Source organism: Stegodyphus dumicola, chromosome 10 (assembly GCF_044657685.1).
Source record: "Stegodyphus dumicola isolate Sdum_Otavi_A_Nest chromosome 10, ASM4465768v1".
Classification (NCBI taxonomy): Eukaryota; Metazoa; Arthropoda; class Arachnida; order Araneae; family Eresidae; genus Stegodyphus; species Stegodyphus dumicola.
Genome location: NC_140777.1, coordinates 149,619,262 through 149,643,898, shown reverse-complemented (window position 1 = coordinate 149,643,898; position 24,637 = coordinate 149,619,262). Strand labels below are relative to the sequence as shown.

At 31.8% G+C, this 24,637-nt stretch overlaps 1 protein-coding gene across 1 annotated transcript; it reads left to right on the top strand.

Moving 5' to 3' along the window:
- Positions 1-779: 779 nt before the first annotated feature.
- On the top strand, positions 780-11,848 carry LOC118190835 (zinc finger protein 711-like). Its single transcript, XM_085826112.1, has 3 exons — positions 780-1,034; positions 6,327-6,416; positions 11,022-11,848. Exons 1-3 carry the CDS (start codon positions 902-904, stop codon positions 11,642-11,644), a joined length of 846 nt encoding a protein of 281 aa, XP_085682238.1. The 5' UTR covers positions 780-901; the 3' UTR covers positions 11,645-11,848.
- Positions 11,849-24,637: the final 12,789 nt, after the last annotated feature.

Below are 24,637 nucleotides of genomic sequence, written 5' to 3'. Positions count from 1 at the left end.
TTTTCGATGACAATGTTTTTAAACTGCGAAGTTTTTGAACCGCTTTATTTTCGACGACGATATTTTGTACCACGATCTTTTAGAACTGCGATGTTTCGTCTTTGCTTTTTTTTTTCTCCCACGATGTTTTGCACCACGACGTTTTCTTCTTGCGTTGTTTTCTCCACGACGTTTTCGTCCGCAATGTTTTTGCCGCGATATTATCGGCGGACACCGTAAACACTAACCTTCTTTCTTTATTTACTGAAATCGTTCTTATATCTCTCTCAGTCTCTCTATGTTTTTTGGCATGCTTTTTGGTTACTATTGTGACTTTGCAGGATTGCAGCAAGACTTATTAAAACATGAATTAAATTGACGCATATGGGCTAAACTGGCTGCCCATTTCTGCGAATGTATAGAGTTTTTCGGCCATGCGCAGACGCATCGCGAGGATCATCTTAACTTGGGTAAACAGTATATGTCACAATGAATTTAGAATGCGCATTTACTGATTAATTCGAGCTCTTTAATTTTAAAAACATTGTTTTAAACCACATGAATATAGAAAAAGACGTTTAAGTGGTAAGGAATAACATTGGCAATTATATAAAGTTAATATAAAAGCGAATTTTACAAATAATACATTATAATAAATTAACATAAAATCAAATTTTGCAAAATTGATTGGTCCAGTAACAAATTTTAAAAAAAAGTAAGCAGACGATATTTTTTTCAGACGGAAAGGCATATTTTATTCTACGATTCAATAAATGAGTTGTTAAACCCGACGCATTGTTTCATCGTATTATTTCACAAAATTTAAGATTTTAATGCAAAGTGATTGCTGTTATGAAGGAAATTTTATTTTATTTAGAAAATTTTGTGCTTTGTAGCACTAATTAATATTTTTTATATTAAAATGAATTTCAAGAAAAACAGAGAAAAGAAAGTCGAAGATTTCTTTTCAACTAAAGAATGGGAAAAATTAAGTGACTATGAAAAACTTAGATACAGCAGTCAGTGGCGAAATTATAAAGCTCTTCTTTCAACTGGTTAGTATCTTAAAAGTTATTAATAGTAAAATTTTAAAGAAAATTTTATATTTTTTCGTGTGTATGTGATTGCGTTTCAAATTATTTATCTCTTGGACGGTTTTTATGTTTTAAATCCCCCTCCCCCATTTTATTCCACAAGTTCTTTTCAAAAAGTTGAATTCTCTAAGCAAAAGAAACGAGAAGTTTTCATGCAAGTCACATGCTAATGTACCAAATGAATTATTAAAATAATTAAAATATTACAACTATTTTTATCTGAAAACAATTTGGAAATTATTGTGTTTATATAATATTAGGTACATTTACAATGAATTTAAAAATGTTTAATATTTTGATATAAAAGTATTAGAATTTCTGTGGAGATCTGAAAGATATCAGGTGTTTTACCATACTCGAAATAATCCATATAATTAGAACTTTGTGATCTTTTAATAAATAATCTACACAACTTTTTTAAGTAGTATCTTCGTTTGAGTGTAATATTGTGGGTGTGTTGTTTAAATTAATATATACAGTGTCTCACAAAAGTGATGGGACACTTGTGCTTTACAAAGGGAAACTGTAATCAAATAAATTAAAAAAGATTTAAAAATTTTTTGTGGGTGTGTTTCATACTTAAGTTTAGTAACAATTATTACATAACATACATTTTCTCAAAATATTAAAATATTAATTTAATAAAAATACAATTGTTTAGAACGGAGCAAAAATGGCTCATATAAGTGATGGAACACGATTAAATACTACTACGTACTACAATAAAAATATTTTTTGGGTGTTTTCATTTTTACTCAAAAGAAATTGACAATTTATAAAATCGTCTGCAGTATTTCTCTCCAGTTTGTTTTCGAATTTTGTGTTTTTTAGCTCTGTGCAGCCATGAATGCTAAACAAAAAGAAACTTTGCCTGAAATTCGAAAATTAGTTATTAATTTGCATATTGAACGTGGAAAATCTATTAGAGAAACTGTTGAAATAGTTAACTTGAGTCATTCAACAGTTTTCAATATCATTAAACGATATAAAAAGAATCATATGATTCAGGATAAAAGAAGAGCTGGTCGACCATCAAAGCTATCCAATGGAATAAAGCGAATTATCATTCGAAATGTTAAAAAAAAATCCAAGAATGAGTGCTCCTAAAGTTGCTGCTGATTTACAAGCATTATACGGAGTAATTGCTAATCCTGAGACTATTAGAAAAGTAATTCGATCTGCTGGATATCACGGTAGAGCAGCCAGGAAAAAATTCTTCGTAAGTGAAAAGAATAGAAAACTTAGACTGGCTTTCGCAAAATCCAACATAAATAAGAATTCTGATTACTGGAATGAAGTTATATTTGCTGATGAGAGTAAATTTAATATATTTGGTTCTGACGGTAGAATCTTGGTGTGGAGAAAACCCAGGGAAGAATTTCGCAAACAGAACTTGGTGCCAACAGTAAAAAATGGTGGAGGAGGAGTTATGGTATGGGGGTGTATGTCGTCCTCTGGAGTTGGTAATCTTGTTTTTATTGACAGTATAATGGATCAGTACAAGTATATTGACATTTTAAATCAAAATTTAAAATCTTCAGCACGAAAATTGAACCTTCATAACGATTTTAAATTCTAGCAGGACAATGACCCCAAGCACACTGCTTTGAACGTTAGACTCAGACTGCTGTATAACTGTCCTGAAATAATAAAAACACCACCACAATCTCCAAACTTAAATTCCATAGAGAATATTTGGCAAGAATTGGAATCAAGAATTCGCAAACACACCATTTCTTCAAAACAACAATTAAAATCGGTGCTTTAAGAAGAATGGGGTAAAATCACTCCAGAAATCACAAAAAAAATTAGTCGAATCCATTCCAAGAAGATTAAATCATGTTTTAAAAGTAAAAGAAAATCCAACAAAATATTAAAACCTTTTAAAAAGTAAGATTTTTGGATAAATATTTGATGGAAAAGTAAGTGTCCTATCACTTATGTGAGCCATTTTTTGCTCCGTTTTAACCAATTGTATTTTTATTAAATTAATATTTTAATATTTTGAGAAAATGTATGTCATGTAATAATTGTTACTAAATTTAAGTATGAAACAACCCACAAAAAAATTTTACATGTTTTTTTTAAATTTATTTTACTACAGTTTCCTTTTGTAAAGCACAAGTGTCCCATCACTTTTGTGAGACGCTGTATATCATCTTTTTTATTTATACATACACTCTTCATTTTTATATATCTTATTAGACAGACTCTTCAATAAAATTAAAATTCGTTTATTGTAAATATCAAATTTTTCTAAATTCGATATTTTCTCTAAATTTTAAGCATATTTTTCCATCTACAATTTTCAAACTTCTTTTCTAAGAATAAAGTTGCAAAAATTTAGAGAAAAAGTTATCAAAAAAGGCAGTTTAAAAAAGAAAATGTCTTAGTTTTTGAGGGTTTATTAAAACAAATACAGTAGCTCACATTTTTTTTGAACATTTATATTTTTGAAAGTTATTTGCACTAAATATTGAGATATTAATTTTTTCTAACATAATTTTCTCTATTTTAAGCTTTGCTTATTACGAAGTAAATACCATTAACATATTTTTATAATAAAATAATTTATTCAAGATGTATTAGTCGGTAACTCAGATAACAGTTCGGACATATTGAAAGGGTTAACAAATGAAGTTTCTTGTCATGATTTTTTGTTTTAAATGAAAACGCATCACAAGAATTGTAGTCCGCATTTGGAAATGATTACTTATTTATTAAGAGTTCTATATCTGAGCTGAACATGGCAGGGAGCTTCAAACTAACGAGATGTTCTGTCAGAAGTTTAACTAGTCATCATTTTAAAAATGGAAGAAATACTCAAAAAATCCAAAACATTCTTGATGTAAAGAGTTGAACTATGATTGATGTTGCAAAATGTAAGAAACTGCGTGGGTCTGTTGAAAACGAATGCATTGATGTCTGGGCCTCATATTGCACTGAAAGGAAGCAGTCGGAAATCCCAAATATTAACGCGGCGAAACTTAGAGCGGATTAAAAAAACGGTAGGTGATAAAGAGCAATCAGCAAGAAACCAAACCTTCTTAAAAAAAAAAAAAAAAAAAAAAAAAAAAAGCTCAGAAAGGTTTTAGATTTCAACTGTCACCCACGACAAGAGTTTGTTAGGGTTTTTCACGCTCCCTTGAGCTCGCAGTCTACCGGTCTGCTCTTGCCAATCACTCCTGCTAACTTATTTTTTTGTCTTTTTAGCTTTATTATCATACATTGTTTTCTTTGTACTTATGCCGTATACAGTTCAACAACAAAAGTCACAAAATTTTTAAAAGCTGCGTAGCAGCGTATTTTTAGAATTTCCGATGCAATATTAAGTGTTGGCATATATTTTTATATTTTTTCAGCCTTTTCTCAGTCAGTCATATCAATGTTCAATTTTCTTAGTAAGATGGCTAACACAAAATAAGTCTTGCCTTGTTATTATTACCTTTTTTGTGTTAACTTTATTTATATAACGTTCTTTGCACTTAACCACATAAAATTCAACTCAGCAGCAAAATTGCAAAATATTTAAAAACAGCGTATCTTTAGAATTTCCGATATAGAGTCTCGCGCGTTGGAGATAAAATGTTTTATTCCGTACAGTGTTGCCATTGCTCGCTTTGAAATCATTGAATTTGTTAATTAAAAGTTCATTCAAGTTTTGCCAAATATGAAATAAAAAATAATAAAACAACTTCGAAATTCAAAATTCGGGCTTCCAGGTGCACATGTTCGGGTGGAGGATTACGTTATTCAAAATTTGACGGCTCTAAGTACCGTCGTTATAACTCAATGTGATAAACATTGCATACATGCAGATTCTTTTTATTATTTAATGTCTTTAAAAATAACATAGGGCGATAATATTCAGTGGCAAATATCTGAAAAGTAATACGTCATTTATAGTGAACGGTCACATAATCTCTTTTCGCCCAAGTACACCTGACATTCATAAAAATTATGGTAAGAAAAGATTTATCATATTAAAATAAAGCTATATTTGCATACGAGTTGCAGTTTATTACATTTAGCTCTGATGGGACGAACAGTTGTGTGGCAAAATCCGAATAAAAAAAAAATTGATCTCGAAAACTTATTATCTGCTGTTAAGCACGTGAGTGGAGTCATAATGGTTTGGAAATATTTCGTTGCTTCTTGGATGGATAATAGATAGTATTTGTATAGAAAATAATATGGATCAGTTATCAATATAAATATAGAAATATTCTTAATGAAAACCTGAAAGCATGTGCAAGAAAACTGCGAATGCAAAATGCATTCAGGATTTATCTTGATAACGATCCTAAACATACAAACTTAAATCTTAGCTTCTGGTTATTATGCAACAGTCATGAAATTATCCAAATCCTCCGTATCTTCTGGATTTACATCCGATCGAATATGCCTGGAGTGAGCTGGAGAAAGAATAGTAAACCAAGACATTACTTCGAAAGGTTTACTAAAAACAATACTTACGGTGGAATAGCACAACATAGGACATTCTTACACACACACACACACACACACACACACAAAAAAAAAAAAAAAAAAAAAAATTGAATCCATGCCGAAATGCATGAAAAGTGTAGTTTTAGGTAAAGAACATCAAAAAAAAAAAAAAATATGGAATATCCTGTTATTTTCATGTTTTTATTAAACTGTTTAAAGCGTCTAAACACTTAGGCGAGTTCATTTTCAGAACTTTTGAATAAATTATTATTGTAACACATGCATATTTCTTATTATCCATTATTAAACAATCCTGGGGTTAATAAATAATACAATTAAGTATTATTTATTCGCATATCAATTTATTTATGAATTAGCAGACAAAAGAAATAATAAAAGTGAGAGAGTTGTTTAGCTACATTTCTCGTGCACAGCATTCAAAGTTAACTCTCAAGTTTGCTTATCACCATGGGCTGTAAAAAAGGAGAGTTTTTTTTTCAAACCAAGCAGGTTTATAAAATGATGATCAATAGTATATGTGGAAGAGAAATATAATCATTTCTCTAATATTCAGTAACTGATATTTGCAAATAAGTGTGAAAAACATAAGTCTCCGAAAAAAAATGTGAGCCATTTGTGTGGGCTAATTTTTTTATTGCGTTTTCATTGTCAATACATTTCTTAGATGAAATTATGGTAATCATTTTTATTTTAAACCATGCAATTTAATATGACTGTGTACATAAATTTAAAAACTTTAATTTTTGCATATTTTTGTATTGATATAAATCTCTATATTTACAGGTTTAGAAGTTAAGGCGCCGGCTTTCACGCTTCAGAAAAACAAATCTAAGAGAAGAGAAGTTAAACAAACACTCACGAAGAAAATATCAGGTGAATATTACTTTAGAGTCCATAATGTTTCAAACAATAAAACTGAATTAATTTAGGGTGAAAATAATATTTAAAAAAGGTTTTTGTTAAAAAAAAAAAAGCTCTTATTTAAAGATCGTAAATAAACTGAAGAACGAACTGAAAGAAGAACTGATCGAACTGAAAGAAGGAAAATAATTTACCTCATAGTCCTACAGTAACAAGAGATCAAGTAATTATCTGTACAAAATTCATCTACAGTTTTATATCAGGAATAATAATAGTGTGGGAGGTTTGTGATAAATTTGTAAAAATAATGCAATTAGATTATTGTATTTTGTTCCTGGGCCCCACGCTTTTATTATTCATGATATAAAATTGTAGAAGAAGAGTTTTGAAACGAGACTTATTTAATATCTTTTTCCACTCAATTGCGTGATAAATTAATTTTCTCCTTTTATTCATTAATTATTTTATGAGTTTTAAATAAAAATTTACTTTATGAAAACATTTTAGCACCAGAGATACTGATAGTCTCGAACTTATTTTTTGTCCGTATCAGTTTTGTGTCCGATTATCTTTCCAAATTGTTACCCTACATGCTATCGCCAAATATTATTTTTAAAGATATTAAATAATGAAGAATCTTTATGCATGCATACATGCATGTTTTTCGGATTATGACGGCATACTGAGCCATCACATTTTGTCTCCACCCGAATGTGTGAATCTCCACCTGGAACCTAGAATTTTGAATTTCCATTTCGTTAGCTCAAAGGGGTGTTAGGGCTATTAGTTTCGATACTGTATTTTGCATCGAATCACTATAAACGACTGTATCCCTTTTCATATTGTTGCCACCAAACATTATCGTCCTGTATAATATTTAAAGAAATTAAATAATAAAGAATCCGCATGTATGTTTCTCGCATTAGGAAAAACAACGATACCTGGAGCCATCAAATTTTGGATAATGTAGTCCTCCACCCGAATATGGGCACCTGGAAGCCCGAATCTTGAATTTCGAATTTTTTTTATTGTGTATTTGTAAAATGTTAATGAATTTTTCCTTAAAAACTGAACAATTTGAAAGAGAGCAGTGGCATCATTTGTAGGGAATAAAACATTTTCATCTTCAGCGCGGGAAACTGCATATCGGAAATTGTAAAGATATGCTGTTTTTAAATATTTTTAGACCAAATGTTCTCAAAACGTCTATGTGTCTGTAAATGATTGATTAAGAAATCGAGAGTTTGAAAGCAAGTAGTAGCAACACTGCTTCGAAATAAAACATTTTCATCTCCACCCTGCGACCCTGCGAGACGGTTGCCTGTCGAAAAAATGTAAGATAAATATCTTTCAATTTTAATTTACAAAATCGGCCGTATAAAAGGAATGTGTTACCACGATTGGAAATAAAATACTTTCATCTTCCACTCGTTAGTATGCTGCCATTCTGTAACGACTAAGATATTTAACTTTTAAATTTTATCTGGATGGTTAATGAACTAGGAGATTTAAAAGCAATAAACACGGTTCTTAGGAATTTTTTTATAACTTGTAGAGATTTTAAGTTAATTGAAAAAACCGGAGAGATGAAAAATTAGCTATCGCCTTCGCCGGGAATCGAACTACGGACCTTTGAAATACCGCCTCAGTGTGCTGGCCACTACACCACCAAGGCACGTTAGGAAAGCGGGAGAAGTACCTTATAAACTTTTTAATGTGATTGCTTTAAATAAAAATGCATTTAAATACTGTGAAGACTAATTAGGAATATTTAATAATTTTATGAAATTACATTAGTTGGGCTCATTAAAATCATTGCATACTTTTGCTTTTTAGTGATAAGTATTTCAGGCGGCTGATCGTGCAAGCGACTAGTTTTAAACGAAATGTTATAAGGAATATAATAAGATGTATAGCAAACTTTAACACTTTATCGGGAGTTCTATGCTATTTTTTATGTGTAACGTGTATACGCGCCAGTTTCCCTTAGGAAGTCCTCCACGAAGGCATCCCTCCCTGTAGGAAGATAGCCCTCGTGTCCTTTGCCATAGTTAAATAATCCAGTCCAATCCTATGCTATTTTTAGATATTTTGTAATTTTGATGTTGAAGTTTACCTAGCATAAGTGCAAAGAACACTTAATAAAAAGGGTTAAATACACAAAACGGTAGTAATAAAAAGCCCAAAAAGTGTAGTGCAAGTCATCTTACTAAAAACTTGTAAGGATCTTAAGTTTTACTAACGTTTCTTTTATTTTAAATCTTTACTATCACTTCTTATTTTCTACTTCCGGCCAGAATTATAAGCGTTAAAGTATTTATGCAAAGTTTGTCTGGCGAACGCCAAGTATTTAAGTTGTGGCTTTTTGCTAAGCGAAAGAGAGGAAGCAGTGAGTCGAAGCAGGCCGCTTACCTTAGAAGTTTTACTCAGTTGCTGGTTGCGTTCCAGGCCAGAGGTTTTAATCCTCTTGATAACTTTAAACGTATTGTAGTGTTCACAGTTCTCTGTATTACATACGGCTTCCTGTTAATATAAGGCCAATCTTCCACGTTTATTATTTTAAAGTTAAATTAGAGTTTAGTTTTATTTTTATACTTTTACGTTTTGACCCCAAGTAGCGGGTCTGTGTATTTCCGAAGTACGGAAGTTATTGTAAATAGAGAAAAATAAAGGGTTTTGTATAACCTTCTTGTGTATCCTGTCTACTTCCCACAATTGTTGAACGTAGCTTTAGTAAGCTCTCTGTTCCGAGTCAGGTCCTTGCATGTTCCCGAAGAAGGTTAGACGGAACATTGAACCTGATAAACTGAACATTTATTTTGATGAAGGGAGAACAAACTGAGAAAACTATAGAAAAATGTATGGCAGTACTTATAGCGGGATTTCTAAGCATATGCCGGTTTTAAATTATTGTGATTTTCTACTGAATTTTTTTTTTTTTTTTTAATTTTATTTTTTGAGTCAGCTTTGTGCTACCCAGATCCTTAATTTTAAGTCCATCCTATGAATTTACCCTATTAAGAGCAACATGTATTTGACAATTTGTGAATATTTGTTTTCAAAATAAATTAAGACCTCTGGCATGTATGCGGTTTGACGAATAACGTATGCCAGTCCGATACCTAGCCGCGCAAGTGGCTAGGCTTAAAATAAATAAATAAATAAAATAAAATAAAAGGTTTAAGATTTTAACGGTCGCCAAAAAGGGTTTGTTAAGGTTTTTTACGCTCTCTCTGGAGGTGGCATTCTACCAGTCTGCTCTTTCATTCACTCCTGCTAACCGCGTCTTTTTAGCTTTATTACTAAGCATCGTTTGTTCACTTAATCATGCTTAATCCTTTGTGGAATTTTTTCGAGGAATTAAGTGTTTCAGATTTACTTCGTAATTTTTAATATAGATATTTTGAGTTTTTATGTATTTTTGCCTTGTCTGGAAGAGAGAACTGAATTAATTGAATGAGAAATACTGAATCGTCTGTAAGAAACTGTTTTTTTTTTTTTTTTGTTTTGTTTTGTTTTGTTTTGTTTTTGTTGTTGTTGTTGTTCTTTGCTTAATTTCTTTTATACATCGTTTTAGATTTAAGAACAGGTCGCAACGATTAGATAATTCTTAAGATGATATAGACTTTGTGCATGCTGAGTTAAAAAATGAATGAAATGTAACGCTCTTAAGTGAACCTAGGGCCAGAGTGTCGCTGTGGTAAACAAATATAGTGAATTTTAATGAGTGCATTTATTCTATTGTGGTTTGTGCGCTATCGACGAAGTAGATTTAATTCAATCGAATAAGTTTAAATGAAATGCAAGAAAAAATACGTATAATTTAATATTTCGTACAAGGAAGTTATGTGGTGTACACATTAGATTTTTTTATTATGTGAGAGTGATAAGAGTAGTTTTGAGAGTGTCCATTCCAGAGTGATAAAGTTACAGGTTTTATCAATAAAAATACTCAACAATTGTTTAAAGATAATATGATTCATTGGTTTACTACACAAAATGTAGAAATCATTCATGCCATAGTTGGAAGTTTGTTGTTACCTTTCTCATTTGTCATACAATTGTCAGCATAAACCCACGACATTCATCGTGGCAAGGAGTCAAATGCACCTATGGTAAGTGGTGGTAGACGATAATTCACCACTACCCAGATTTGGCGACTGGATCACCTAATCACCCTTTAAAATGGGGGGATAAGGTATTTTCTCCCTCTTTTCCGGATGCCTTCAGGGTGTAATTATAAGCATACTCAATGAGTATTCAAGATTTCCAGGATCCGAGTCCCAGAGAAGGCATTGTACATTTTCACCATCTCCTGTTTCGAAAAACTTAATGACTCTGCATAGTATGTTTAACATTAAGTAGTTATATTTCCTTTCAACCTAAATATTAAAGAATAAGTGATAAATCACTTTAATAATATGATTTTTTAACGCAAGGCTGCGCATATAAGACTAAACTGTATTCAGAAAGGTATTTTTAAAAAGTGTCTTGTGCACAGTCTTAAAAAGTGTCTTGTGCAAAATTTAAGTCTTGTGCACAGAATAATTGTATATAAGAATATTGTAGCTAAATTAGCTTCTTTGCATTAATACGTTTTAAATTCTCTTTTCCTAGATAGAGTAGCGGGATTCGAGTGTGATATATGTCACTGTCTGTTTTCAGAAGAGCAATATATGTTGTCGCATAAATCTCGTCACCCTCATATGATACCAGATCGGAGACATAAATGTCATATTTGCACGTATTCTACTCCGCGTTCATTTAACTTAAGAAAACACATCATGAAACATCAGAAAGAAAGATCTCACCAGTGTCCGAGTTTTACCAAATCAGACACCCTACCGAGCCATATAGGAACTCACACTGGAGAGGAACCGTTCATCTGTAACTTGTGCAATAAAATATTTTTTCAAAGTTCGTCCTTGAAACGTCACGTCAGAACTCATTCCGGCAAAAAGCCGTATAGATGCTCCGAATGTGGAAAAAATTTCAGCCGTAAGCAACGTCTCCAGACTCATCAGAATTTGCATACTCAAGAGAAACCTTACCAGTGCCACCAGTGTGACTACAGGAGCAGAGATGAAAGCTCTCTGCGTAGGCATGTCGTCTGTCGACACACAAGAAGCTTCTCATACGTATGCCAGCACTGTGGAAAAGGTTTCTATTTGCCAAGTAACTTGAAGCAACACCGAGCGGGAAAACGATGTCGTGAATCAGTGAATGCTGAATATCAATAAGATAGAAATTTCAGAAATGCCCTTGCTTTCAGGTGGCAAATCTTATTGGTGAGAAGCATTTTTCTGATTCAATATGGCAAGAATCTGTTCGATATTAATTGAAATATAATGTTATAGTAAAATTTCATTTAGTATAAATTTTTTGTTACGAATTTTAACTGCAATACTTGGGCATTTGTAATAATGTATCTTCATGAAAGGTTTAAGCAGATATTGATGATTATGGAAGGAATAGTTAATAATTAAATCTTGAATAATAATGATAATTAAATAATCATAATTAATAATTAATTCTTGAATCAATGTTAATAAAATATATTTAGTTGCATTTTTTTTATTTAATTTCTTATTAGCATACTAAAAACACGATTAAAAATATTTGTTTACTGAAAGCATTCCAAATCAGCAAGATACGATTCTTTCATTTCCTAATATAAACCAAGATGTCTAGTATACATTTAAGCATTCGACATTTATAACTGCTTTGGAAAAAATTATATTTTGATTGACTAAAATTTTACACAAAGATGGGCAATTCAGTTATACATACCGCACTAGAAAACTTGAGTAAATAAAATGCATCTAGGTTTGTTAATAATGTTACGAATGTTGTACATAGATAGGTAAAAAACTTTCCGTATAATGTAACATTAAAATCTAGAGAAATGATGCTTTGACACAAAAATAAGAATACGGAGGCAAGTTTTAACATTGAGTAAGTTGCTGTCTCGCTAACTTAGCGATATTTTATCAAGCTGGCAACGGTATTGGCAATTAATTTTTATCGCCAAACTTGGCGACCGCTTAGAGACATTTTGGTACGGTCCCTGTATTACCGTAATAGCTATGGTAATTGAATAACTGTAATTGATTTCATATGCAACTGCAACCTTACCTGGCTACATATGCCTTCCAATAACTTCGAGAAAACGAAAGAACTATAACTCTCTCAGCGAGTGGGAGAAAACAACATAAGATCGACGAGAGCATCAGTTCCTCAGTTGTTGTTGTTAGTTGTTTATTTCATGGTAAAGCGCTGAGGTATCTCCGGATTAGTTTCGCTGTTTAGATGCGCTTTGCATTGCGTTGTAATTAACATTCCCAGTAGGTTGAAGTGTAACTACTGATTGTACTCTGTGATACTGTGAAGAGTTGTAAGACTATTTTTGTGGAAAATTCCAGTTCTCTGAAGTGTTTCTTTTGATAAAATAATTTTTATCAACCTATCATACGACATGGGGGCATATTACGAGCCCATGTGCAAACAAAAAATTTTAGCCTCAAAAGTGGGATTTGAATGCCAGTGACAAGAGCGAAGGATGAGAAATTAAGACAGCTGGTGGAAGCCTGTGCTCCATTCAAACAAGAGATTAAAGCTGGCCAAGATTTTGTTAAAGAAAAGATTCAAGCAGGTCACGAGGAAAGGAAAAATTACCTGCGTAATATAAAACAAATTCGAGGCTATAGAAGGCATAATAGAAGGTTGAAAATAGGGTTGGAGAAACAGAAGAAAGAGTTTCTTCTGCCAACGAACAAATCGAAGAGAGAGTTTTCGCCGTTGCAAAAGAAATTGACACCTTGAAAAAATACATAGCGACAACAGGAAGCAGTTCGGGTGGATTTTTAACTTTTTACCCATGCCTTCTCGTCCCTCTCTGAAGTCATCCACATCTGATGGTAAGACCTCTGAGTAAGTATATAAGACACAATTAGTGACGAAAGCGAAAGGATGAGATTCTCAAGCTAAGACCTCTCATTTCGCCGCTTTTCTGAGAGCGAACGCAGCGGATTTCGTTCAAACTCTTCTCGAAAACCAAAGGCTAGAGTTTGAAGCTCTATCCGGCGCTTTGGAGCTTTGCTTCGGGAAGAACACTATAGAAGCCTCCGTTTGGAATCCAGTCAACAGAGCCCACGGAAACTCTCCGGGAGCTTGCCACGGATTTTCAAAGGCTGTCTCATCTCTGTTTCGAACTGCCCACCAGAAACAAGGGAAACAGTGTCCCTGTAGTACTTCATCGATGGCGTCCGGGATCCTGAGATACAGAAATCCCTGAGAATGGCGGATATCAAGTGTTTAAAAACCGCTATAGCGTATGCCATGTAATTCGAGGCAGACCAGCAAGCAACTCGTAGAGATCGCCACCAAATCAGAGCTGCTCAAGATCCAGTGAATCAATTAGTTGCTCGTCTAGACGATTTAGACGGAATAAGAGTGACAAGAAACCGATCCTAAAGTGCTGGAACTGCTGTGATCGCTAAAGTTCTGAAACTGCGGTGAGTTGGAGACTGGAACTACTAATTAAATTTATAAGTAGAGTGCATAAGCCTGCTGTACCAGGCACAGAGTCCATAAACTTGCCACTACAATAGATAAATGATGCAGTAGTAAATAGTAAAACTGAAATAATCTTTGCCTTCAGCGTTTAAGGAAATTATGTTTTAGTTCTCGTTTTATCAATAGATGGTGTCAGTAGCTTAACTCCTGTCCATCCATTCTTATGTTATCTTATTTAATCACAATATCGTATCTCGTTCATTTGCACTTTGGCAGCTGAGGCTGATGGTTCGGTAAAACCATCGAAACTAGTCCTGTGAAAATTTGCAAATATAACGCTGATTTTTGTTGTTTGACTTCTAAATTCATACTTGTTCGGCGTGTTATTTTATCTTAATTATATTACATGATCTTTAAAGAAGAGATGGCTATCAATGATGGCATCCAAATATTTGAATGAGTTGGAGACTGAAATGACTTCGTTGAAAACTTTCATTTCTGAGTTTGTGGGCATAATACCTTCGATATCTTTGGAATTGTATGATATTGCATTTTGAATTGTTTAATTTTATCTTCCAAAGCTGACACCAGGTGACGACAATATTGACGTGGACCTGTAAGTTATCTAAGGCAAACTGTGGGTTTTTGGACTTTGAAAGAATGACCGTATCGTCTGCATATTTTAGAATCTTTGAATTTAGAGGGTTTGGATATTAAGAGTATGATATTACGAATTTAATAAAGCTGACTGGATGGAAGCATGAAGTTAGTAAGCTTGAAGATTAGATCATCCTGCCATACTTTATCAAATGCTTTCTCCACCTATTTTCAACTGGTTCGAAATAGGAACAGAATCGCTGACTCATCTCCCCTACGTTTCTACGATGTGAGCGTTTATATTGTCAAAGAAGTCGTAGCGAGAGGCTCACTGGGTGCCGCTCGCAGAGGTGTAAACTGGCCTTTAGCGATTTTCTCAGGAATGTTTTCAAAGGTAAGTTGTTTTTTTTTACTTGAGAAAGAAAAATATATTTCCTCGTGCACCACAAAGAACTGAATCAGGCTTACAAAAACGTAAGTAAAAAAAATCAGCTTTAAATAATACAATTAATTCAAACATCTTTGACTAAAGGAAAACACACAAAAAAGAAAAATAATCTACAGAGTTAATCATTTACAATATTCAAAATAAACATCGATAAAGTTTTAGGTTAAAATTATTTGCACTTTCGCAGCTGAGGAAGATGGTTTGGTAGTCAAATCATGGAACCTAGTCCTACAAAATTTGTAAGTATAGCGCTGACTTTTGTTATTTGACTTCTAAACTAATCGATAAAGTCATTAAAGGTATAGTAGGACGTGGTTAAAGAAACAAAATTACGACATTGCGATGGCCAATAAATTTCAGTTAATTTTAGTCTACATTTCAGTGAATTTCTTGCACATAACTAAGAAAAGGGTAATCAAAACGTAGGTGGAAAACACTTTCTTGAACCCCGAGATCATAATAACACAAACTGGAAGGTGTCAGTTTAAACCGTTCAAGATAAACATTAAACTTGCCATGCACAGACAAAAATTGCATAACGTTAACCCATTAACCGCTAAAACTACAAGGAATGTTTCTTTTCTCATGAAAATAATAACAAATATTAAATTATGCATTTATAACATAAATTTACATTGAAAATTATAAAAAATGCTCTTACCTGTAGAAAAAGCGAGTGTTGCGTTCGCGTAACGTCAGCGGAATAAAACTACGGATGTTTAGTGAGTAGGATTGTACTCGTGTGATGTTTCTTTTGAGTGGAGCGCAGGATTACTTTTTAGTTGTATAACGTTTTATAAATCTACAAATCACTTTACTTGTAATTAATTTAATATAAAATATACATTGTATTTCTTTTACAAATAGAGATTATTTCAATTGAAAGATTCAAGCATGAAAAGCTTGATTAGAATCATGATGCAAAGCTACATTACATACTGTACATCTATAAACAGTCTGGCTATGGTACTCTTTACAACATAGTCTTTTGTTATCAACGGACTTACGATAAAATGTCTACCATCTGCAGGCAATGGTTTTTGAATTCTGAATTGACTAGATATTGCTGTTGCTGATCTATTTCTGGCTAATTCTACACTCTCAATAGGAGTTTGCAAAAGGAATAATGCATTCTCGCATCTGAAATCTAAAATAGACTTTATATTTCCAGTAGTAAAAAGCGGTGATATTTGGTAAGTTTAGATATGATCTCACTTCATATAATTTATCAGTATTGTCAATTTGACTACTGTTAAATGCTAATTCTGCTTCATATTCCTGTACTCCAAACGTGATATCAATTCTCGTACAACAGGAACAGAAATGTCCTTATCAAAAGACTAATACATTTTTTTCTTGAGGTAAAAAATGATATCCCGTAAGCAATAATATTCCGATAAATCTTCTCATATAGGCTTCAGATGCAATAAATTCTAAACCAAAATTATTATTCCAAAAATATTCCAAAATTTATTTTTTAAATAAATTATTATTCCAAATTATTCCAAAACTTTTTTTTTTTTTTCTTTTTTTGGTGAGCGTATATATTCGTCTGTTCAACGAGAAGAGAGTAAATGTCTAAACCAAAAAGAAAATCGAAAATCTGTGCACTAGTTTTACATTGTGTTTTGTCTTTTATAATTTCTCTTCTATCTCTTTCTTCATGTTTTTCCTGAGGCGTAACTAACAGTTCCTTTTTTTATCCACTTCAAGATCTCAGTCTTCTGCTTTTAAAACTTTTTAGTATGACTATAACTGCTTTTAGAAGGCTGAAACTTACTTCTTACGTGAATTTCAACTTCCAGCAGTATCATTTTGTAAAATATCATTATCAATATTTAAAACATTACCATTCCTTTCTTCTTCGTCACTAGTTTCTGCAATTTCTGGAGGAACAACAATACTATCAGTTTCATTCTGGCCATTATTAACATTATCATCATCTGTTTCTTCATCAAAAAATCTTTCAAGGGCTTCTTCTAATGTAAGATACCTCGTTCTAGGCATTTTTAAACAACCAGAACATAAACCAGAACATCGAAAGGAATGAGTGAAAAAAGAGATTGACTACCCGTTTCCTGCTAACGTTGCGTCAACGCAACACCTGTTTTCCATTCCTTCCAAACACAAATATAAACATCTGACTGATGTAATGTTCTGATAAATGGTGACCTTGACTAAAAATAGATCACTTATAAAGACTGCAATTCTTTCGTTAAATATTTTCAGCAAAAATACCCGGTCGAAAATTTTGCTTAAAGTATGAGATTAATTATTATAAACAAAATGATTGTTGAAGGCAAATATTTTTTACAGAAATAATCTTCATAATATTCCCTACACAAAATCATCTGCTGGTATAAAATATCTTAGGTAATATTTATATACGCATTTATTTTAACCGTTGCGTCAATGCAACACCAGCGGCTAATGGGTTAAAATTGAGCATTACATTCTTATTTTCAACCTTTCAAAGATAGTCGAAAAGAACTTTCTTGTAATATCTCCCTTATCAGAAGCGATATAATGATAATTCCATTGCTCATTAATTTTAGCTTTGAACATTTTTTTATAAATACGGTTTTGGGAATATTCACTTCAGCATTAATATCTTTTTTAGTTGCATTCTTAGCAAGCTGTTCAGCTCTCTAATTTCCATAAATCCCAATATGACCGTGAACAAATGTAAAAAACATTGAAATACCCTGCTCCAGTATACTCCCGAGAGACTGCTGTATATTAACAGTAATATCTTTACATGATAAGATATTTTTTAGGGGTGGGGTGCAAGGGAGGAGATTAAATAGTTGGAAACATGTCCATCCTGATTTAATATCCATCTACATTGCAAGATTAATACAGAGAAATATAAAACAGTACGTTTATTTTAATACGAAATTGGTGGTACTAAATTCCAACACCATTCTCAAAATAATCCATACCAACTTTGCAATCGATTCTACTACCATCCGTATAAAAGCATTGAGAAAGAGTTTTCATCAATATCCCCCCATACTATCCAAAATTTGTGGTGGTTCTCTTGTAGATAGTTGATGAAGAACAGACAAGGGCAATAGACGATCAAAGTGAAAACTGGAGCAATTAGCAAGGCTATCATCGTAACCTATTTAATGGAAGATAAGCATATCCAATGGTGAAAATCCAGCAGTGGTGAAAATAGCATTATAACTAATAGTTCGGTAACCCCTGGTAAACGTAACAGAATTCGCCTTTGGACTTGAAGTAGACGTTTAGAATTAATCTTCTTCTTTAGAGACAATACCCAAACTCTGCAGACATACACAATAAATGGAACAATATCTTTTTTACTTCCTTGTACGAAGTAAAAAGGAAGTATTGTAATCGCGAAAAGTTTCAGGCAGCATATTTCAACGAAAATATCCATTTTGACCGCTATCGAATGCAATTTAACGATGTTTTTGCGTGATATCTGTACGTAAGGAAAGAATAAAAGACTCTTTCCATCAAAAAAAAAAAAAAATTATAAAACTGCTTTAAAAGGAATTCTGAAAAGACGTTTTCGTGGCGTCTGTACAAACGTATGTACACTGCTAAAAAAAAAAAAAAAAAAAAAAAAAAAAAAAAAAAAAAAAAAGGGACAGTTCTATATCTCCCGTTCTACTGGGCCGATTTACAAAATTCAAATTGCGTTCTTCATGTCTCGAAAGCGCGACTTAGGATATATATTAGATTTATATATAGCACTAATCTAACATAGGTATTTTGACAGAAAAATCGGACTTTTTCTGAAATAACATACCAATTTTTTTACATATTTCGATTCTACAACTCAAACTATGCCTAAATATGAAATTTTGTAAAATTTGGAGCAAAATTTACGGAGAAATTCACAAATTTATGTTGGCATCTTTTTTTTCAGTTTGCTCCAAGAATAGTTCACTTGGCGAACTTCTTAATATATGGCAACCTAGTTTCCTTTCCCGTAAGAGGAAAAAAAGTCACCATCGTTCCTTTTTTCCAAATAATATTCCTTATATTATATTTTTAATTATAACTTATTATTTTAAGTAATTTTTTTCTTTTTCGAATTTTATTTAATTGTTTAAGTTGCATGTTTTTTTTTTTTTTTCTTTTTTCGAATAACTGTTTTAAAAATTTCTATTTACCTATTCGAACTGCGTAAATAAAGGTGCAGCGTTTATTTATATTTTTTTTCAAATAGTTTTCTTTATATGTATTTTTATCATAGTTATTATTTTAGGTAATTTTTAAATTTTTATACTTTTATTTTAATTGTTTGTGTTGCATTGTCTCTTCAGATAATTGTTTTAAAATTTTCTATTTATTCCTTCGAACTAAGCATTTTAAATATATTTATTAATATAAATTTTCCAGAATTTGATTTTATTTATTTGAATTGCGTTTCTTTCGGAAGAATACTTTGTAACCCAGATTACGATGCGTTTGAAAACTGCATATATTAAAAGAGAAAATACAGTAAAGCACAGTTAACACGCCTTTCAATGTTCCGTTCAGAAAAGATATATATAAATAAGAGAGATGTATAACCGACATTTTAACTTCGGATGACTTGCATACACTGCTTTAAACAGGTTTATCATTGTGCCCATTGCTTTACACAATTTTATCCTGCATTTGGTTTCTTAAAATGTTATTAATATTTTAGTCAAATATTTTATTTTTGAAATCGCAAGAATCAAATATCATAAGATTAAAAGGTTTTAAATTAAAAAAAAAATACTAATACTAAATTTTACGCAAAAATTTATTTTTTCTTCTCTTTTTCTTCAGGCATTCTGCTTTATTCTTGCTCTTTTTCTTTAGGTATTCTGCAAGTATATTAAAAAGCATCCAACTTTTCGAAATATCTTGATATTTCTGACAATCGTTTTAAATAAAGTTAACGCCTTCCATTTCATAAAGGCCCACAAACGGCCGAGCGGTAAAGTCGCTGAACACTGGTAGTTCACTTCGGGATTCGAATCCCGGCAAACGGGCTGGTTGCGTGAGCGTTTTCGTGGATTTTCTCATGTGTAACGTGTATACGAGCCAGTTTCTCTTAGAAAGTCCTCCACGAAGGCATCCCTCCCTTTAGGCAGATAGCCCTCGTGTGCTTTGCCATAATTAAATAATCCAATCCAATCCTTAATTAAATATAATTGATTTGTAACTTCTACTAGATCTGACGGTAAGAATTGAAGTGCAAATAAATAATATCGTGTGCACTCTTGATTAATATAAAATTAAAAATATTTGCATTCAGACAGAAAGTTTTTTGAAATATTTGCAATTACTTTATAAGAAGGATTTATTAATAACCGTAATAATTACTTATTATATTACTGATGATTAGGATTCAGTTCTTGACAATTACATTCTAAATTAGAATTTTAAGGATATAATGAAAATACGCTACGCGCAAAAATACATTTTAGGATAAAAAATACGTTGATTTTTTATGTTTTAAAACTTCTTAAATTCATTTAATAAACATCGTATCCTCGTTGTTAATTGAATCCAGAATGTTGGGTGTCGTTTATATAATTATTCTTACTTGTTCACAGAATCTGCTGACTAATCCAGCCATTAAGTAGCTGCAGATCATTTCTACATAACCATTGAACTTCCATTAATTCAGTCTCTAGAGGGTTGTATGTTTATATCATAATTTGACTTTTATAAAATTGATTATTCTAAATCTTATGTTTCTATAAAAATATAATGTGCTTTAAAAATATGGATGATAGTATCAGCCGCTCTTTCAGTCATTTCAAAAGCAACAGTTTGTTTAGCAATAAATTCAGTTAATGTCATAAAATTCAAATAAACATCAAACGAAAATTCTCAGTTTTAGACAATTCGATTTAAACGAAGTAAAGTAGCAGACGATAATACGCCGAAGGTAAAAATTTACCCTTACAAAAATTTACTCTTATTTTTTTTTTTTTTTTAAAGATAGAGAGAAATTAAAAAAAAAAAAATAGTTAAAAATTTGAATAATATTATCTATAATTTTACAAAAATAGCTTTTCATATAGTATTAATAAATATTTATTACGCATCATTGAGGGGGAAAATGTCAGTTCACTGTAACAAAAATCCATAGACCACATTTGGCGTTATTATCGATCAAAAAAAAGATGCCAAATTTCAAAACGCGAATATATGTAAATTCGTGTATATCTCGGAAAATTTTGAATAAAAAAGTCTAATTTTTTGCAGATATGCTTAAAAATACACCTACTTTAAGATGATGGTAAAAATTTTATAGGTTATAATTAAAAAATTTTTTCGAAAAATTTATAAAAATTATTTAAAAATAGAAATTTAAAAAATAAAACACAAAAAATGGGTAAATTTTATTTGGAATGAACCTAAATTTCGAAATGTGAGAGAAAAAATCCAAAAAGTTTAATAAAAAAAGAGATATTAATAAATATTTGCCAAATTCAATTAACATTGAGGAGCTAAAATTTTGAGAGCTAATATTTTAAAAACTACTCGCACGATTTTTACAAAATTTGGTATTCTGGCATAATTTAAGTCGTAGAATCGAAATATGGAAAAAAATGGTATGTTATTTCAGAAAAAGTCCGATTTTGTGTCAAAATACCTATGTTAGAATAGTGCTGTATATAAATCTAATATATATCCTAAGTCGCGCATTCGAGACATGAAAAACGCAGTTTGAATTTTGTCAATCGGACCAATAGAACGGGAGATATAGCACTGTCCCTTTTTTTTTTTTTTTTTTTTTTTTTGAGCAGTGTACGTACGTACGTATCTTGCATAACTCGAAAACGAGTAGCCTCAGAACTTTGAAATTTTGTGTATAGGAATGCTATAACATGTAGATGTGCACCTCGTATTTTGGTTGCAATCGGCCGCACCAAACATATTATAAATATATTTATATATATATATATCTACTCTGTTACCCGGTGCAGTGAAAATATCTCAGTTTCTTTACTACTATATGTTTGCAAATTGTAAATATTTTGCTTTAAAAATGATTGAATTATGTTGTTCTTATCTTCCGGTTAAGGTTTTTATGCCTTTAGTAAATCTGTATACAATATTTTTAGAATTATCAACAATTTTAAAGTTGTTTAAGTGCCGCTAAGCCTAATATTCTTTTTTTTTTATGGCGGCCATCGCTTGTTTACATTTGAAATAGCAGAATAGTGGATTTGTTGCCAATCAAGAGATATTAAGCTTCGCAACAACAAAGATAACGCCTTCATTTATTATTGCGAATTAAATCATGCTTAATCGTTTCTGGAATTTTTTCGAGGAAATAAGTGTTTAAGATTTACTTCGTAATTTTTAATACAGATATTTTGAGTTTTTATGTATTTTTGCCTTGTCGCGAAGTGAGAACTGAATTAATTGAATGAGAAATACTCAATCGTCTGTGAAAAACTGTTTCTTTTTTGTTTTGTTTGCTTAATTTCTTTTATACATCGTTCTAGCTTTATTATACCATTTGAATAGAACATGTGGCAACGATTAGATAATTCTTTAAATGATATAAATTGTGTGTATTTTGAGTTATAATATGAACGAAATATAATACTGTTAAGTGAACCTAGCACCAGAGTGTCGCTATGGTAAACAAATAGAGTGAATTTTAAAGAGTGCATTTATTCTGTTGTGATTTATGCGCTGTCGGCGAAGTCGATTTAATTCAATCCAATAAGTTTAAATGAAGTGCAAGAAAAAATGCATGTAATTTAATATTCCGTACAAGGAAGTCATGTGGTGTACACATCAAATTTTTATATATAGTTGTGCAAACATTCGATTTTACACCAAAACTATTAAATGCATTTCGATTCAGTCTACGCTGAAATTCTCTCACATTTATTAGAAATATAGGTAATGTGCTTTTTCCAGCTAAATTTGCTATCCAACAAAACGCCTAAATATTTAATTTCATTCACCGTCTCAAAGGGATTATTTGAAAACAATTGGTATTCATCAAAGTGATATTTCTTCTATCAAAAAATATCGTCTTAGATTTTGCGTGTCGCGAACATCCCTTCGGAGGTTGACGAATTGAGGTAAAACACAGAAAAAGCTCGACAGTCCTATCCTTCAGCAAATCAGCAACAACATTAAACACGTTATGAAGTACTTCATATTCTTCAATAAATTAATAATGGCAGACCACCATGCATTATCAAAGGCTCTTTTAATATCAACAAAAAATAGAATAGTATATATACTTCTCGGCTTGCCCTCTAAACAATGTTGTTTAAACTCAGAAGGGCGTCCTCAGTACACCTTTGGGCAGTGAAACCCTATTGATCAGCACTAAGAAGATTTTCTGGTACTATTCGGTTTAGAGGGCCGTAAAAAATCGCCAAACTATTATTGTTGATGCCAGTGCTGCCAAAAATAATTGCGGCAACCCTAACGCAAGAAAATAAGTATAATAGTAAATAACTATCTAAGACTAATGTTTTAATTTTGAAAAGTTATTTTCATATAATACTTTTTTATTATTATAATTTATATAAAAATTGCTAAACCGCTATTTAAGTACCGAGTTATCTCTAACGCATAATTTCATCTCGTTGGTTGTTCAAACATAATTTTCTATAATGAATGATGCCTTTTCTATGAAAAAATTCTCGGTGAAGTGCAGAATCGCCCACTTATTTGTTTGTCGCTTTTTAAAAGGGTAAAAACAATCGGATTTTTGTCAATTTTCTTTTACTTTAAAGTGAAAAATAGGTCGATGTGTACATAGATAAAGTAAGGGTGTGAGCAGTGCCATTTTTGTGCAATTCTGGAATTTTTTTTTAAAGTGAAAATAGGTCGATGCGTACATGGATACCGAGTATGTTCAATTCTTAAAAACGCGTCAAGCAGTGGGTGATTCTGCACTTTACTCAAAATTCTATTGCAGACTTTTCGTCACGGGCAATTCCCAAATTGTTAAATCCATAGGATATCAAAAAAGGATTTAAAAATTAAACTAGTGTTTCAATGGCGTCTTTAGAAATATAGAACTATATAAACTTATAAAAAGCTACGCAATCTGAAATCAGCGCATACGTTAGATTTGGCGCGCTGTTAAATGCCCGTGTTTGCTAGATTTGGCGCTTTTGAGCATACATTTTCGTTGCAATTTTTTTACGGTCCTCAAAACGGAATAGTACCGATTTTCTTTATGTAAATGCTAAGTAATTCTGTTTGTAATTAATTTTTCAAAACATTTACCCAGAGAAGAAAGAAGACAGGTACACCGAAGATTATTCACATGTGGAACACTAAAATTCCTCCCCTTAAAATAGCTGAGAAAAAACGATAAAAATATGTTTCTGTGGAATAGACTCGGGGCAGAAGCTTTACCAAGCTTTAAAATCCGAATTACATCGTCAACCTGAGTAGGCGAAAAGGGAAGATCAATGTGAGATATATATATTCACTGCAGGCAGATATGGGCCACTGAGTATGAAAATCACTATCAATCCTCTTAACAGTTATTTGCCTCACTTGTATTTATAGTCAGGAGGAAATACTGAATGAAGAATAGCGTCGAAAGTCTTCTCCATGGAAGACGTAAAATTACGGGTTGGAAGCTAAGGACCTAAGATCTCAGTCTTACTCATAAAAGTTTCTTTAATACAATAACAGTAAATGTTTCTCCATATTATTAATC

Coding starts and splice junctions, on each gene's coding strand:
- LOC118190835 (XM_085826112.1), top strand. CDS start 902: ATGAATTTCAAGAAAAACAGAGAAAAGAAAGTCGAAGATTTCTTTTCA. Junction 1,035..6,326: donor TAAAGCTCTTCTTTCAACTG/GTTAGTATCTTA, acceptor CTATATTTACAG/GTTTAGAAGTTAAGGCGCCG. Junction 6,417..11,021: donor ACTCACGAAGAAAATATCAG/GTGAATATTACT, acceptor CTCTTTTCCTAG/ATAGAGTAGCGGGATTCGAG.